This window comes from Colossoma macropomum, unplaced genomic scaffold (assembly GCF_904425465.1).
Source record: "Colossoma macropomum unplaced genomic scaffold, Colossoma_macropomum, whole genome shotgun sequence".
In the NCBI taxonomy this organism is placed as follows: Eukaryota; Metazoa; Chordata; class Actinopteri; order Characiformes; family Serrasalmidae; genus Colossoma; species Colossoma macropomum.
The window spans coordinates 1,806,265-1,821,839 of record NW_023494807.1 but is presented as its reverse complement, the minus strand read 5'-3'; the positions used below and the strand labels follow the sequence as shown (position 1 = coordinate 1,821,839).

The window sequence follows — 15,575 nt, the reverse complement described above, 5'->3', positions numbered from 1 at the left end:
ATCTTTCGATAGGGTTTTCCAAGTGAAACCAGGTCATGTCCTTGGCTGAAGAGTTCAGAAAACACATACTTCTGTCCTTTTCAGTTTCATTCCAGTCCACTCACTGTGGTTTATGAACAATGCTCCTCATGTTTGAGTTTCTACTGCTCTAAACTAAAGCCTAGGATTCACTACACGACTTTTAAAGTCTGAACAGATAAGAAAAGACTGGGCACCTCACGCTACCCGACTGGTTTTTGCAGATTTTTTTGGGTGACAAACATTGATGATCACACACTAAACGATTAGGGATCACACACTACTCAACTTTTCAGCTGCTGCTGAACCGGATGGGACTCACTGAACTTGCGCTGACGCAGTAAAGAAGCAGCAGGTAAATATGTTTAAGCGAAGGTCATTGACTTAAAATTGTGATCATTATTGTATTATTTTTTTAAGAATTTTAAACGTACATAAACTCAACTGTGCCTTAAACTCAGCTAATTAAAAAGCTTCCCTCCACACATGAGCGACTTTGACATTTTTCTGTTTACTTGCTGTATTTTCTTCTTTTGCGCTCTCGGTTTCTCATTGGCTGATACAGGAGTGTGTTCAGATTGAGTCGTTGACCAGTTTACACTAGATTACGACTCGATTCTCTCTCCAACTGTCGAATCCGACCGACCCAAAAATTTGCAGACCAAAACCAACCAGCACAGACTCGGTTAGATTGAAAATCAAGGCTAAAATCGGGGTGAAAGTCGTGTAGTGTAACCCCTACCTTAAGCACACAGCTGATAGAGGAGAGAAGGCCAAAACGAATAAACGAATGAATGATCTTACTCTTTGCAGATGAGAATAGTGTTGCTGCGACACAGATAGCCTGTATAGCGAGCTCCTGCTAAGTAGGCCATGAGCTTCAAATCATCTCGATCGCTGTCCACAAATCCAGTCACTGAAATGATCTAAGAATAACAGCAAAAATAAATCACATAAAATCACCCTGAGAGCCATGCATAGGTCATCAGTTAGTTATCAAGCTCTATCAAGCGCTCAGTAAAGTAAATCACACAGCGAGACAGGTTTCTGAAGGTAGCTTCTTTAGTATTACACTGCTACACATTCTACTACGTTGCTAAAAAGCCTGTATTTTTGCCCATTTTTGTAGATAACAGTATGTTATACAGTTCCAGAAACCATAAGCCATTTTATCTGAGATTACTTAGGAATGGATGAAGTTTGAGGCAAGTATGAGATGACTTAAGCATGTAGTTTGCACATCTACTTGTTTGCTACTTTAGTTTCATAGCTGCAGTGCAAAACTAAACAAGCAGACACCAAACGTCCTGTCGGACTGACTAGGTTTAAAATATTTTTGCACATTCAATTGTTGCCAGACTACGGCTTCAAGTGCACAAGCCTAATCTGAAAGCATTCAGATTAAACTCCTAGAAAAACTATCAGTTTTCATACATGCTGTGAGCAGGGCTTGGCTCCTGGGGGGAAGCTGAAGGGCAAGTGGAGGGTCCGGTGAGGAGGAACCATCCTCTTCTTCTTCAGAATGGTGTTGAGCCAATGAGCCGTCACACAGCGCTTCCCCTCCCTCAAAGCCTACAAAGGTAAATCACGTACAGCGTTTTAGGTCACGGCGAATGCAGCATTCACCTCCAGATAACGACATTACTGGAACATTATGATCGAGTCTTATCAATGGCATGACACAAGGCATGATGCAACTATATCGTGATCACGATTACCACCACGATCAATAGTTTAACAGTATGTCTTAAAAGAAATATTAAGGGTCTGAACCTCTGACCTCACTTTGATTCAATCAAACACCAAAAATAATTCCTGCTCCGTGTTTACGGGGAATAAATGGCGTTCAGTAAAGTTACTTCGCAGAGAGCCTGATGGCCATGACTGCCATGTTACCTCAGCAGATAATAATGTATTTGTGATTAGACTGTGTCAGATATTGGATGTCAGTCCGCCTTGAGAGAACTGGGCAGGCGGGAGCGGTACCAAACGTTTCAGTTGCGGGCGGGAGCGGGACAAATGATTCTGATTCCGATCAGTCTTACGCAGACCTCTTAAAGTATCTGACAGAGTTAACGAATACACGTCTGGTTAAGGAAAGGGAAAAATACTTCGTTCGAAATTAACATTGGGCTTTTGGTTTACTTTTTTAGTTATAAGAGACCAAAAAATTAAAAAACACGAACTTTTCAGAACCCAGGGAAACTGGTAGTTTCTCGTGTTGGATGAGTAACAAGGCTGCTTGTTCAGATGAGCTAATAAGCAAACACTAAAGCCAACCGCTACAGTGCTGGATGCTGATGAGGACCAGACCAGACCAGTCTCCTAAGTGGATGAGGTGCCAATGATGTGCTTGTCAGAGAAATGTGTTCATTGTTTCTAAACCTAGCCAACATGAATTATAGTAGTTAGCCTAATTAGCAAAAAAGCTACACCTGAGCCAGCCACACTACTTCTGCCCTCTCAGTCACATCTTTAACGACATGTCCTTGGCAACATGCGAAAGATAAGAACTTGTTTTTTGTCATAGCAAAGTGTAACATAATACACATGCATACAAACCATTAGCATGTATATTTTCTGTCTTCCCACGATGAAATGTAACGAATTCCCAAATAGGGATTTTAGTACTTGAACACTGGTTCCCCAAGTACTCAAGTATCTGCGCACATCCCTAATTCAGAAACATGAATGACACAAACTGGAGGCTGTGGCTACAGAAAGATCTCAGAAGTGGTTTCCCTATTTTGTGTGTTAAATCCGTTTCTGTCATATCTAAAAAAGTAGTACTAGTTCAAATGTGGTACATTATTAAATACTATTAAAATACCAAGCGAACCATCCACAACTCAAGGCTATCCTGCAGCCACTTAATGAGCCATCTGTAATGTCACAGAACAGGGCTAGGCCTGTATGTACAGCTCAGCGATGGCAAGCAAAACGGACAAGTTTCTGGTCCCGGTTTGTTAAGTGCAACTTATGAACTGCGGCCCCCGTTTAGGTATCATGATGCATCAGTGCACTTCTTAAAATATGACGCAAAATATCAATGAAGCATATTTTTACATCAAAGAAGAGCAAAGGCTATTCTTACCTGCAGGTACATGCTGCTGACTTGACTTTCACACAGCAAGTGAGTGCAGCGATTCAAAGCCGAGTCGACGGAACCTCCATATGCCTGAATTATCTAGGTTTAAGAGAAATGTGGTTACTGATTATTATTAGATTATTAGAACGCATCACCTCCAGAGCATGAAGGATTCTGAAACAATTGCACTGAATATAAACAAAGGGGTCCCAAAGAGATTTTAAATCTTAGGTGTTTTATTCATCCTAACGCTGAAGTGGTCACTCAAGACTGGAGCTGGGCACCTTTAGATTTAACCTCCTTTCAACCAGTTTTTTAGGAATGGTTCAGTGAAAAAACAAAATGTACACAATTTCCTACTTAGTGCTCTATGAGTCCACGCATGTCTGGTGTCCTAACTTTTCTAGTTTAAATGTGGAGCTACAAAGGTAACGTAGCTAACAGACATGAGAAGTCAATAGTCACCCAAACCATTACTATAAATACTTGCTCACACTGCATCCAGCTTTTCTTTGAGGTCAAGCACACTTGTCAATGTAGTTTAGTGCACAGTATGACTTACCGTAAGCTGTCCAAATGAACTAGGCCTGGGTGATGCCTGAAAATATCATGCTAATTATATTTTAGTTAAAAGATTATCGATTATATCACCCCCCTCCCCCGGCCACCCCAAAACAAATACATGCTGGCTGCTGCAGCTTTGACCTACTTTCTATTCTATTTTAGTTCATATGCTTCGTTAACATCATCTGCTTCGATGAAAATCTTTATAAACGCTCACATATTAGACATGATACTGAGTAGCCTGGCGTTATAATAAACGTTACTGCAAACACATGCGATTATGAGCTGCTTCTGCTGCAAATTTGTGGTAACTTGCATGCTAACAGTGCTCCCTGCTGGAGAAACTCCAGCCTGACAGTGATTTCCAAAGCCATGCCAACGTGCTTTCCACATTAAAACCAAGGTCCTTCGTTACAGCAGCGTTTTCAAAATTCAGCTAAGTATAACCACAGAGACACAATCTGTACAGAAAATACTGCACATTTTACTCGGGCAGCAGAGACAGTGGGGAGGTTACTGTACTGAAAGTTTTAAAGGCCCCATAATTACTCAGTGTTTTAAGAGTTATTTATTATTAATTAGTAACTTTTTCTGATAACGCTGGCCGTACACAAGGATCGGACTAACTTTCTCGCCAGGTTAGAGTTAACTCAGCTGATCTACACCGACATCCATTGATTTTAGCTCATTTTTTCCACTGGAGTGATTCACGTTGAGGTGAGCTGAAGTTCCGAAGCACGTCGGCATTCATTTTCGATTCCACTCGTAAATTAAGGGGAATCCTAAAGCTAGCATTACAGAGAGAGTACCACACCTCTCTCTCCCTATGTGTATGAAAACAAACAACTGATGTGCGAGTCTGGACACTTCTTAAACGTGAACCCCAGTTTCCCAAAGCATTTTTCAAGCTGTTTAATGGTAAATTAGTTCTCTCTAATTCTTTCAAGTCTTTTACCAAAACAGCGATTACTACCTTTTACACATCACCATCGACTTACTTGTCCATCATCGACGATAACCGATTACACTGTCCAATCGCCCAGCCCTAAAATGAACAAAACTTCACTGTGTTGCTAAACACAGTAGGCAGTTCTGCTGAATTCTGACTCCCCTGCACAGTCCGACTATTCATCCATCCAACAGTTCATGCGTGTCATGGGGACATATGGTCTTTAGATTATGTTTGTGATTTCTATTTCCATTTTTAAAGATGAACAGTTATAGTTTCCTACATTATTCGTCGCTGTCTTAAGTTTTACTAGGGGATATTTTATCTAATAACGCAAAGCTTGTCAACTGGCAGTTGGGCACAATACATTAAGGCTCAAGTCTGAAATGGAGCTTAATTTACAGAAAATAATCACTTTTAAATCACAACACAAAATTTGGTTAAAAAGAATCGCAATCAGACATTTTCGTTAAAATTGTTCAGCCCTAACCCCTGCTGTCTAAAACGGCTGACTGTACCAATTAACTGCACGGTAAATTCGTATTCATTTCTGTGTCTCGCAGCAAGTTGTACTGTGCACTAAACCATATCAAGACTGCATGACCTTAATGAAGAGGTTTGAGCAGGTTGAGAGAAGCTCTGGCGACGGATTTAGAGGAAAGATTACTGACTGTTAGCTATTATCCTCATAGATCCAGTTTAAAACTAAAGAAGCAACATGGACACCAAATAATGTGAGCTAAATGGAAAATCGTGTAAAATTAATTTCTCTTTGACCTGCCAGATGACAGTCTGAGAGCTTACCCGCTTCCACGTGGCCAGTAACTGCTTATCAGCCATTTGCTCTGGATAGTCGGCGATGGCGAAGACACAGCCAACCAAAAAGCCATCTTCTGGGACTGAACAGAATGGATGACAACATAAATATCTAAAGACATGCCTTCAAAGGGGAATTCCACTGATTCTGCAAAATGACTTAATTATTCAATGGGTGCCTTTCTAGAGCAATTTATAGAGTCAAAATTGTTCACCATTGTAGTATTAGGAACCAGATGTCGTTTTGCCTACACTACAAATATCACCATTTTGTCTGATATCCAAAATGACCAGTGAACTTACATGCATCATACGTTTTTGTGTCCTGCTGATAATGGTAAAATAGTGCTAGGTTTGAAAAAATAAGGTTTTTTTGGGTATTATTTTTTCCTTACAATGTCCTGCATGTACCTCTCTGCCCTGCACACGTTTTGTGTTGACTGGGTTGGTGATGTTGCGTCGCACGTGGTCAACAAAACTCACAGCAGATGTAAGTATTCATGAGGCTTGTGGCTTGTTTTGAAGATACACACAAATACCAAAGTCGAACAACTTCACCGACAAAGACTAACTTACTCAAAACAAAAAAACAAAGCGGATTTCTTCAAATGGCGGCTGCTGAAGAAACCTGCTGTCCCCTCTGTTGTATTTTCCACCACAGAAACTGGAATCGAGGTCAGAAACGTTTGTGAGTGAAATAAATTTGTTGGCATTTTGCCTCTGTGCATATATCACTGTTAGCCGTTAGCCTACAACAGACTGTCTAACGTGCGCACCATGTACCTCGCTGTCCTACCTCATAAACTGGTAAGCAGAGTAGCAAGTAGCTTGTTGTTAACACTAATTTCCCTTTGCCCTGTGTTGTTCTGCTTCAGCACTGGCGGGTTCAGTCTCTCTCTTTCTCTCTCTCTTCTTAAAGCCACTGCAACTCATTTGTGTGGTCTGGTTCAAATCAATATAGCTCTACAACATTTTGGAAACACACCTCCTCGAAGTCCTCCATATACTCTGTGATCTTCCAAAATAAGCAAGAAAACTGTAAAAACGAACTGTAAATAAAAGCTGCTGATGGCGTTCGCCGTGCTGAACTACAGGCTGGTGACAACAAAGGCATGTTAGTCAGCACGCACTGGTCTTAGTTGAGAATGCGGTTTTGAGAGGAAGTAATCCTGGAGTAACAGTTTATACTAAAAATACGTTTTAAGCCAAAACTTTACAACAATGTCTCAGGTATCAAGCAACGCATTCATAACCAATTTGGGTAGTCACTTAACAGGATGGAGTTTTTTTTTTGTTTTGTTTTTTTTTATTTTTACCCGATTTTCTCCCCAATTTAGTCGTCTCCAATTCCACCCGCTAGTTAGGACTCCCCCAATCACACGATGCTATCAACGCTAGGAGGGCGAGGCTAACACAGGCTTCCTCCGAGACCTGTGAAGCCAACCACCGCTTCTTTTCGAACTGCCGCTCACACAACGTCACTGGACAGCCGAACGCGCTCGGAGGAAAGCGCCAACCGCCAGATCTGTTACGTCAGCTAACAGACGCCTGCGCTGACTAGCATCGCGCTGAGTGATGGGGGGAGAAGGAGGGGCCATCCTACCCACCCAGAGAGAGCGAGGTCAACTGTGCTCTCTCAGACTCCCAGCTACGGACGGCTGTAGCATCACCAGGGATCGAACTCGCGATCTCCTGATGATCAGGCCAACGTTTAGACGGTTGCGCCACTCGGGAGCGGATGTAGTTTTTAGAGCCATTAAGTGCTTCAGATGTCTGGTTCCTAGTACTATAACGGTGAACAACTCTGACTCTGTAAACCTCTCTAGAAAGGTGCCTTTCACACAGAACGACTCTGAACAACTTTGTTTATATTTAAAACACTGAATGATTGTAATTTTGCAAAATCACTGGAGTTCCGCTTTAAACTCCAACATATGAACAAAGCCAAATGAAGACATTCAGTACAGCTCCACTTAATGTGAAGGGCAACGAATCCCGATCTCTTTTGTTTTGGTACAGCCATGCACAACAAGCACTGTCCATGAATGAATAACACTCTAGCCACAGGGCATTATCAATACGGGCCGACAGCTGTACTTACTGTCTTGCCCCGGCTCATGCCCAAACAGCTGGTGCAGCTGCACAGCCTGCAACGTTGTCTGCTGCTGATGCTGCAGGGCCTCAGGGTTGTGATGCTGCAGCTGTGGCTGGCTTTGCATCTGCTGCTGCTGTTGCTGCAGCTGTTGTTGCTGCTGCAGCTGCTGCAGGTGTTGTTGTTGCTGGAGCTGCTGTTGTTGCTGCTGCAGGAAATGCTGCTGCTGTTGCTGCAAATGTTGCTGGTGCATCTGCTGCTGATTTTGCTGTTGTTGTTGCTGTTGTTGCTGCTGCTGCTGCTGCTGCTGTTGCAACTGCAGCTGGACCCTGTGCTGCTGGAGCTGCTGCAACTGCTGCAATGCATGCTGCTGTTGCTGCAGCTGCTGCTGCTGCTGCAACGGCTGCCGCAGCAACTGTGGTCGCAACTGCTGCAGGAAGGCATGCTGTTGTTGCTGCTGCTGCTGATGTTGTTGCGAATACATTTGTTGGTGCATCTGTTGCTGAAGGAACTGATGCTGCTGTTGGGGCATCTGAGGGAATCCTTGCTGCTGCTGCTGCTGCTGCTGCTGCTGCTGCTGCTGCTGTTGTTGCTGCTGCTGATGGTGCATTTGCATGCTCTGTTGTTGCAGGTGCATCATGGGATGCTGCTGAAGCATTGGCTGTGCATGTTGTTGCTGCTGTTGTTGCTGTGGAGGGATTTGATGTGCTTGTTGTTGCTGTTGTTGCTGCTGCTGCTGCTGCTGCTGGTGTTGTTGCAGTAACTGCTGCTGTGCTTCAGGAGTGAGCTGTTGTTGATGAGGAGGCTTCACAGGGTTGAAGAGCACCTGGTTGGGCACACCAGGCTGGCCCTGACTGCCCTGCTGCTCCATGCCTTTAGCAGAGGTAGACAGAGTCTGAAGGATCTGTAATTAAGATAATATCATCAGGCACTACAAAGTATCAGTACCAGCCCATTAAAGTCTAAAGTTCCTTATAAAGAATCAGAAATAAAAACTATATTTCTTACGTTAGTTACTAAACGATTCAAATATGTGACAATCATTACTGAATAATAAGCCTAATGATTAATAACAGTGTAATAAGCCTAGTGTTTAAGGTGTGTAAATAGCAGTAAAAGGTCTGTCTTACATGAGTGACGTTGGGTGGGCGGTTGACCTGCTGCGGCTCGCTACTGTTGGTTATGTTTCGCAGCGGTCTGGCCGCTGCGTTCCATCCGCCAATCATCTCCGGGCGCTCCGCTCCTGGGGGGATGCCAGGCCCACTTGCACCCCCCAACCGGGCATCTGCAGGGCCCACTGCGCCTGGTACGGGTGGTACATTGGCGCAAAGGTTGATAAGGCCCGTGTCCTTTCCCGGCTGCAGACGACGCTTAGCCGTGCCAGGCTGGGGCACCTCGGCTGGAGTCCAGTTCAGGTTACGCTCCTCCTTCTCTGGGCTGGAGTCGTCAGAGTCGTCGAACATGAGCTCTGGCCTGCGGCCAGGTTTGGGAGAAGGTGAGCGGGTGTGGCGTCTGGAGGGTGTGGCCTCGCGGGAGGAGGTCGGGCTAGAGCGCCTGCTGCGAGAGCTGCCCTCGGAGCTGTGCTCATTTTCATACTCACTCCCTTCTTCCTCTTCCTCTTCCTCCTCTTCCTCATGGTAGGTGAGTCGCGGGTGATACAGAGCCTCATCCTTTCTCTCTTTCTCTTTGACGGAGTCTATTATCCACTCAGGGGTGACTATTTTAATGCTGCTGTGTCTCAAAGCACATTCGTACTTTGCCTGGGGAAGAAAAAAAAAAACTTTACAGATATGTTTCTTAAAAGAACGTCACTGATCTTTTGACATGTCTTCCATCTCGACTCGCCTTAAGGATTTATGCTGCCAGTCACCGTTACGTAATCATGGGTGGGTCAACCATGGAAAGACAGTGTTCAAACATCCATAAGTACAGCTAGACTAGCATAGCTAGCTATTATTTCTACCATGCTACTGAAAACTTGGCTAACTACCTAGAATCATTGGCTAGAACAAAAAACCGGAACCCAACCAGCATTAGCAAGTCAGCTAACCCTGCATAATGAAAATGTGATGTTGGTTTTAAGCCACCCAATTGCAAGTGACTTAGGCCCTGTGCCCAAATATACAGGTGTCCTGACAACGTAGTTTTTTTGGCCTCCTGTCCAAAATAAAACATGGAAATGGCATTTTTGTTCTCCTGTGTGGAGATTTTGGAAAACGCTTCCAGTGTTTTCATGTAGACGGGCAAAATACTACTTTGTAAAAACACCAACACCACATTGTTATTCAGCCTAAACCGACAACTGACAACTGGCCTGTATCTGCATGCTCAGCAATTTGAGAACTGAGAACATTTACAACTGAATTTAGCTTCACTTTTAAATCACACGGTTGTGTAAAGGTGTCAGAGTCTACACCACTCAGTTCTTTTAAGAGAGGTGTAAAGTACTGAAAATATTCAAAATGGCTCACTCACTCAAAAGATATGGGACTTGATTATCAACCAGATTATTAAGTTAGATTTGGGGAAAAAAAAAAAACTTCATAATTTAAAAGGAATGCAAAGCTGGAAAAACCATACCGGATCAGGACTGTTCTAGCATTTTGGAGACAATGCCACAGCCTTGAAAGCGTACATAACCCCACAAAGTGGAAGATGTGTTTAGTGATTTTAAGCTTTTATTTTCTGGCAGGAATCAGAATTTAGACGTGTGTGAGACATCGAATAAAGGAAGTCTGTTGGCCTGTGTTTAGTCAAATAAGTCTTGGGACTGTAAAGCACTCAGCATACTTCTTGCAAAACTAAATTCTTGAGGGTTGTGCGAAGCCAAAAGCGCCTTCAAGACCTTACAAGCTTGCACACTTTGAGGTTTCATTTTTTTTTTGCTTGCCGCAGATGCTCCACGACATTTTACTGGAAAATGACTGTATCACAGTTCTAACTACGGCGGCGAGCGAGTCCAGAATGCTGTCACTATTTAAAGTGGAACAGGAAAATTCGAACAAGCAGCTGGAGAATAGAAAGCCAACTTCAGCCTCGTCCCCTTGTAAACCTAAATATAAGTTGACCTGTATGTTTTTATGCTTCCTACTAGCAGTACCTCCTAACAGCAGACTTCTCATCTTACATTTACAAAGTATTCAATATGCATGCTGTTGTTCCGGACACTCGATTCTAACTGTTAATATTACACTGATGAGACTCCAGCTACCTGGTTGAAACGAAGTCATTCCCTTTATATTAAACCACATGATAAGACGTTACATGGCTGATCTGAAAGAAAAGCTGTAGAGTAGAACGACTTTGACGACCATAAAGGCAATGTACACAGGAAATGTCACGCTGGACACCATAAAACCTTCGACCAATCAAGTCCACAAAGGGCATCAACACCAAAGACAGGGCTAATAAACACACCCCCTACCAGCACAAAGGCTGCACACGCACTGAGGGCAGACGACCGGCTGTTAAACCAAGCCAACGGCACCATTAAAGGAACTCACTGGCCGTAAAACTGAACCAAGAAAACGTTCAGCACTCACCACTGATCAGGCCAAATCTAAATGCAAATGGAAAACATTGGTTATAAACTCCAGCACGAGAAGACAAATAGATGTTTTTACCCCCTTAGGTTCAGGGACCACCAGATGTGTGCACTTCTTGTTGAAATTCAGCTGACATTCGCCTCCATAGAACGTAATAAAGGCCCACAGGGTGCTGAGGTCTTCTGCCAGCTTTAAATCAAATACAAACCAAGTCATTTAAATGTTTAAAAAGCATGATAAACAGACGTCTATTGACGAGGTAGACAGTAAAAACTTACGTGAGGTAAACACGCTCGGACGCCAAAGAACAGCTGCCCAGATTCTGGTGAAAACCCTGTAACCCTGATTTATTAATGGTCAAGGTGTCAATAAGTGAGCCGTATAAATGAAATAAATATATGTAAAGCTTTATTTACAAATACAGAGCTTTTTCTGCTTCAGACTTGAGCATAAACCTGTGCAAAATGGCTTATTTATTTAATTTCCAGGTTATTTATTCATTTTTTAATGTCAGGAAAAACCAGGAAACATTTAGCAAAAAAAAAATTACACAGAAGCCTCAACAACTAAATATAATATCAAATACTTCAACATTTCCTGCTTCTCACAATCTAATCCCAAATGCATTCAATGATGCTGAGGTCTGAACTCCAGGGTGGTCAGTCCATTGTTCTGAGAACACCAGCAGCTTCTTTATTTGCAAATTTTCATCATTTTGTCTACATCCTTTCAGACCCACAGCGCCGAGTCGTCTTCTCACAGTGGAAGGATGGACAGAAACACCTGTGGATGTTTTCAGATCCGAAGCAGCTTGATTTTCTCCTCTCTCTCAGAGATGAAAGCTTTTACTAGACAGTTTTGGTGTCTACCACGTCATGCACAGCTGTTAGGAATCCCACTTTCTCTACATCCTTTAATCAATTTTGAAAATCCTGTTTTTCACTTATTTTCTTTTGTCTTTCCTCTTTCTTATACAAGTGAATTATCTCATCTATTCTCCTCAGGAATATTTCCTGAAAAGGAATAAACTGTACTTCATGGCCCTTTTTGACTGAAAAGCAAAGTAACTAATGCGTGTTCTCTGACTTTTGCACAGTACTGTACATCTCTCCACTAATAAAGTAGCAACATAATCCGTTAAACTTATCTAGTCATTATTCAGTAACTACTATTAACTATTTGGTAACTACTGTGTAGGTTATGTAGCTATGAGAGTGAGCACTAGAAGATCCCTACGGTTTAAAGGGTTAAGTTTAGGAGAAACCTGGAATTCACGTTCAAAACTATTCCTGGAAAAATCCAGCTATTTAAGAAGGATACGGTAGCAAGTCTCCACATCTTACGGACAGTATCACCCAGCTGGGCTGAAACACAAAACATCATAACAAGGTTAATACAGTGATTTCAAAACCTTCTGCATATACACACTAGGGCTGTACCATTATAGAATTTGTTAATCACTACCACAATCGTGCAAAGAAGCCCTTACAAAACATTTTTCGTGTCCACTGAGTATCCCAACCACTGACTTCTTCGCAGAATTTCTTTCATATGAATCAAAACAGTCATTTAATTCTACAAACAATTAGACCATATGTACACACACACACAAACACACACACACACACACACACATATAAATATAACACAATCTAAACTTGCAGTAATTAGTGCTGTCCTGTATAAGTTAATGCAATTTAAATATTTTCCTAGTTTGACCCCTTTAAACCATCCATAGCAGTGTAGACTAAATAACAGTCACTTGCATGCTATACGCAAGGGTTTAAAAGTTTTCATGTTCACACTGACGTGAACTGTGTACACGTATCACAAACATAATGTTAGTAAATTACTCGAAGTAATACATACACTCTGATTTTGTCCACTCATATAGCTTAAACAAAATGCACTGCTTTTTAAAAGTAAAAAACAAATTTCATTACGGTCAAAAGACAAAAGCTACACAAAACAATGCAAATAATCATGATCAATTATATTAATCATGACAGCCCTGGTAGCAAAATAACAGCAATACGGTATTTTGTCCATAGTGTGCAACCTTAATACACACACAGTGACAAGATGTTGTAAAGTAAGCATCGCGAAATTTACACGTCTGGCCTACTTAAATGCAAACTGTGGTTTTTGCGCAAGCACTTCTGTATGCCAGTGTGCAAAAATGACACCTGTGCCGTCGTACGTGCAATAATGCTTACCTTCACAACAGGCAGGTCAAACACCTCCCGTGACTCGCCAACCTCCGGATTGTCTCCATCTTCTGCAATGATGTGGGTGGCGAGGGCATTGTAGGACACTTCTTTACCCTTCCCTGCTTTTAGCAACTGCACCACCTAAACTTGCACAGACAACACTGGACTCAGTTTAAGCTTTATGAACTGGAGAATGTCAGGGGAAAAGCGACATGTAATATCCATTAAAGAGAATGTGTCAGGACAGCGAATAAGAGAGAATCTAAGGACTTCGACCTACAGGCTTTCGTCCCCTTTTAGTTGACAGACTGACAGCCCAATATCCATACGTGAAACAAGTAGTTTCATCAGACACTGCCTTGAAGAATAACATGCAGCCAGAATTCAGTGTGGTCTTAAAGGGGAACTCCACTGATTTTTCAAATTCCACATTATTCGAAGCCTGAGAGCGGTCTGATGTGAAACACTCTGTCCTACAGAAACTTACCGAGTTGGAATCGTTCACACTGGTGGTGATAGGAACCAGACGTCCACCTCTAAAAGCTCCCTCACAGAACGTTACCATATGAAATGCTTCTGAATACTTTGCTTGATGTCTGAGACACCGTTTAACAATAGTTTTGCGATTTTGACTTATGTGTATTTTTAATCCACTCATGGAGGAGGGGCGCACGCAGGCTGTTGTATGGCAAAAATAGTCCTCAAACAAAACTCACCATCATCACCATCACATATAAACACTCAGAAGACTCGTGTAGGTTCACTGGCGGTTTGGACAGTAGGTTAAATAAAACGGCTATATTTGCACTGCAGACATCGTGACCCCTGGTGTCCATCACCACCACTGTAAAGAAATCAGAGTCTGTAGCTAAGTTTCTCTAATTTCACCTCTTTGAATGACTTTGATTACATCTCAAGGACTGAATTATTCGGAAATTTTGAAAGACTGGTGGAACTCCCCTTTGAGTGAGAAGATCTACTGCTGAAAAACAATAACAACATCAGCCGGGCGGCAGAATCTGAGAGGTCAGTTCAACGTTTCACAGCACAGCTGGTCAGCCGGTCAACCACTATAGCCAGCCGTCTTTGTGACAATGTTCAATACACAGATCATCGTCCTGATCATGATATAATCTATACATATATAAGTATATGAAACGTAATGTTTACATAAGCATGTATATCGTGTATTCGCCAGTTAGCTAAGCTAGCTAACCTGCTAACACTGCCCATGAAGGAGGCGGCTGGCTAGTTGCGTTTAGGGTAACTTGATTAAGCCTATCATTCTGGTTTAACTGGGTTAACTGATTTATTCCTTAACGTCACAGATAATCTTTGTGTACATAAATGAAGGAGAGTCCTGTCTGAAAAGTGCGGCTCACTGAAAACGACTGGCTCGCTCTGTTATGCTAACGCTACTGTAGCTAACTAGCATCGAAACGAAAGGAAACTTTCACCTTTTGGTCAATATCACCGACCACGTAGAACTTTACGTCCTTGAAAAGCTCATCGGGAACCTTTAGCTCTTCCTCCGACATTGTTTTGGACACGATTTGGGCGATTTAGAGCGGACTAGAGGAGATAAAAGTGGGCATTATTCGGTCAGGTCAGCAGCCAGCCTCGCAGAGACGGAGCCCAGCCAGAGCGCCAAAGCCGAACCGGCGGACCTGCTACTCCTCCAGAAGGGGAGGCTGACTGCTACGCTTCTGTTTGTTGAGAAAATTACGTGAAATTGGTAAGATTTATTTCCACATTCATGCATAAAGTGAGGGCACAATGGGGAGGAGACAATTGGAACATAAATGCGTTTGTGTTTTGGGAAAAATAATAAAAACAGAAGCGTCTGTCACCCCTCTTCAAACGCAAGATGTACCGGTCGGGGGAGGAGCTACATCCCATTCGCACGAATTTTGAGCAGTTAAGGCGCCAAATGTAAAGATAAGGCGTCAGTGAACTGAGGAAGGAGGAGATGATGGTGATGACGACAAGACGATGGAGGTAGAGATGAACTAAAAAATAATGATGATGATGAAGAGTAAAGTGGTGATGATGACTCTGGTTAAGATAACGAAGAAGAACGTGATGATGAAGAACAAAGTGATGATAATGAACAAGAAAGGTGGTGATGATAACTGCGACTAAGATAATGAAGGACGTGATGATGATGATGAAGATGATGAAGATGATAGTATAATGACTACGATGATGAGGATTAACATTGATGATGATGATGACAAAAAAGTGATGATGATAATGAAGGTTATGATAATGAAAAAGAAAGTGATGATGCTGA

General features: G+C 42.5%; 1 protein-coding gene across 1 annotated transcript in view; it reads right to left on the bottom strand.

Annotated features, from left to right (window-relative positions):
* The window catches only part of paxip1 (PAX interacting (with transcription-activation domain) protein 1), a 30,701-nt gene extending 15,769 nt beyond the window's left edge, over window positions 1–14,932 (bottom strand). Inside the window, exons 1-11 of the mRNA XM_036556527.1 lie at window positions 14,740–14,932; window positions 13,289–13,423; window positions 12,393–12,436; window positions 11,351–11,414; window positions 11,151–11,261; window positions 8,658–9,287; window positions 7,537–8,431; window positions 5,424–5,518; window positions 3,113–3,205; window positions 1,453–1,590; window positions 823–944 (exon numbers count right to left, since the gene is read on the bottom strand). Of these exons, the coding sequence (XP_036412420.1) occupies window positions 823–944; window positions 1,453–1,590; window positions 3,113–3,205; window positions 5,424–5,518; window positions 7,537–8,431; window positions 8,658–9,287; window positions 11,151–11,261; window positions 11,351–11,414; window positions 12,393–12,436; window positions 13,289–13,423; window positions 14,740–14,820 (2,408 nt within the window). The 5' untranslated portion in view covers window positions 14,821–14,932. The remainder of the gene's footprint in view (window positions 1–822; window positions 945–1,452; window positions 1,591–3,112; window positions 3,206–5,423; window positions 5,519–7,536; window positions 8,432–8,657; window positions 9,288–11,150; window positions 11,262–11,350; window positions 11,415–12,392; window positions 12,437–13,288; window positions 13,424–14,739) is intronic.
* Window positions 14,933–15,575: the final 643 nt, after the last annotated feature.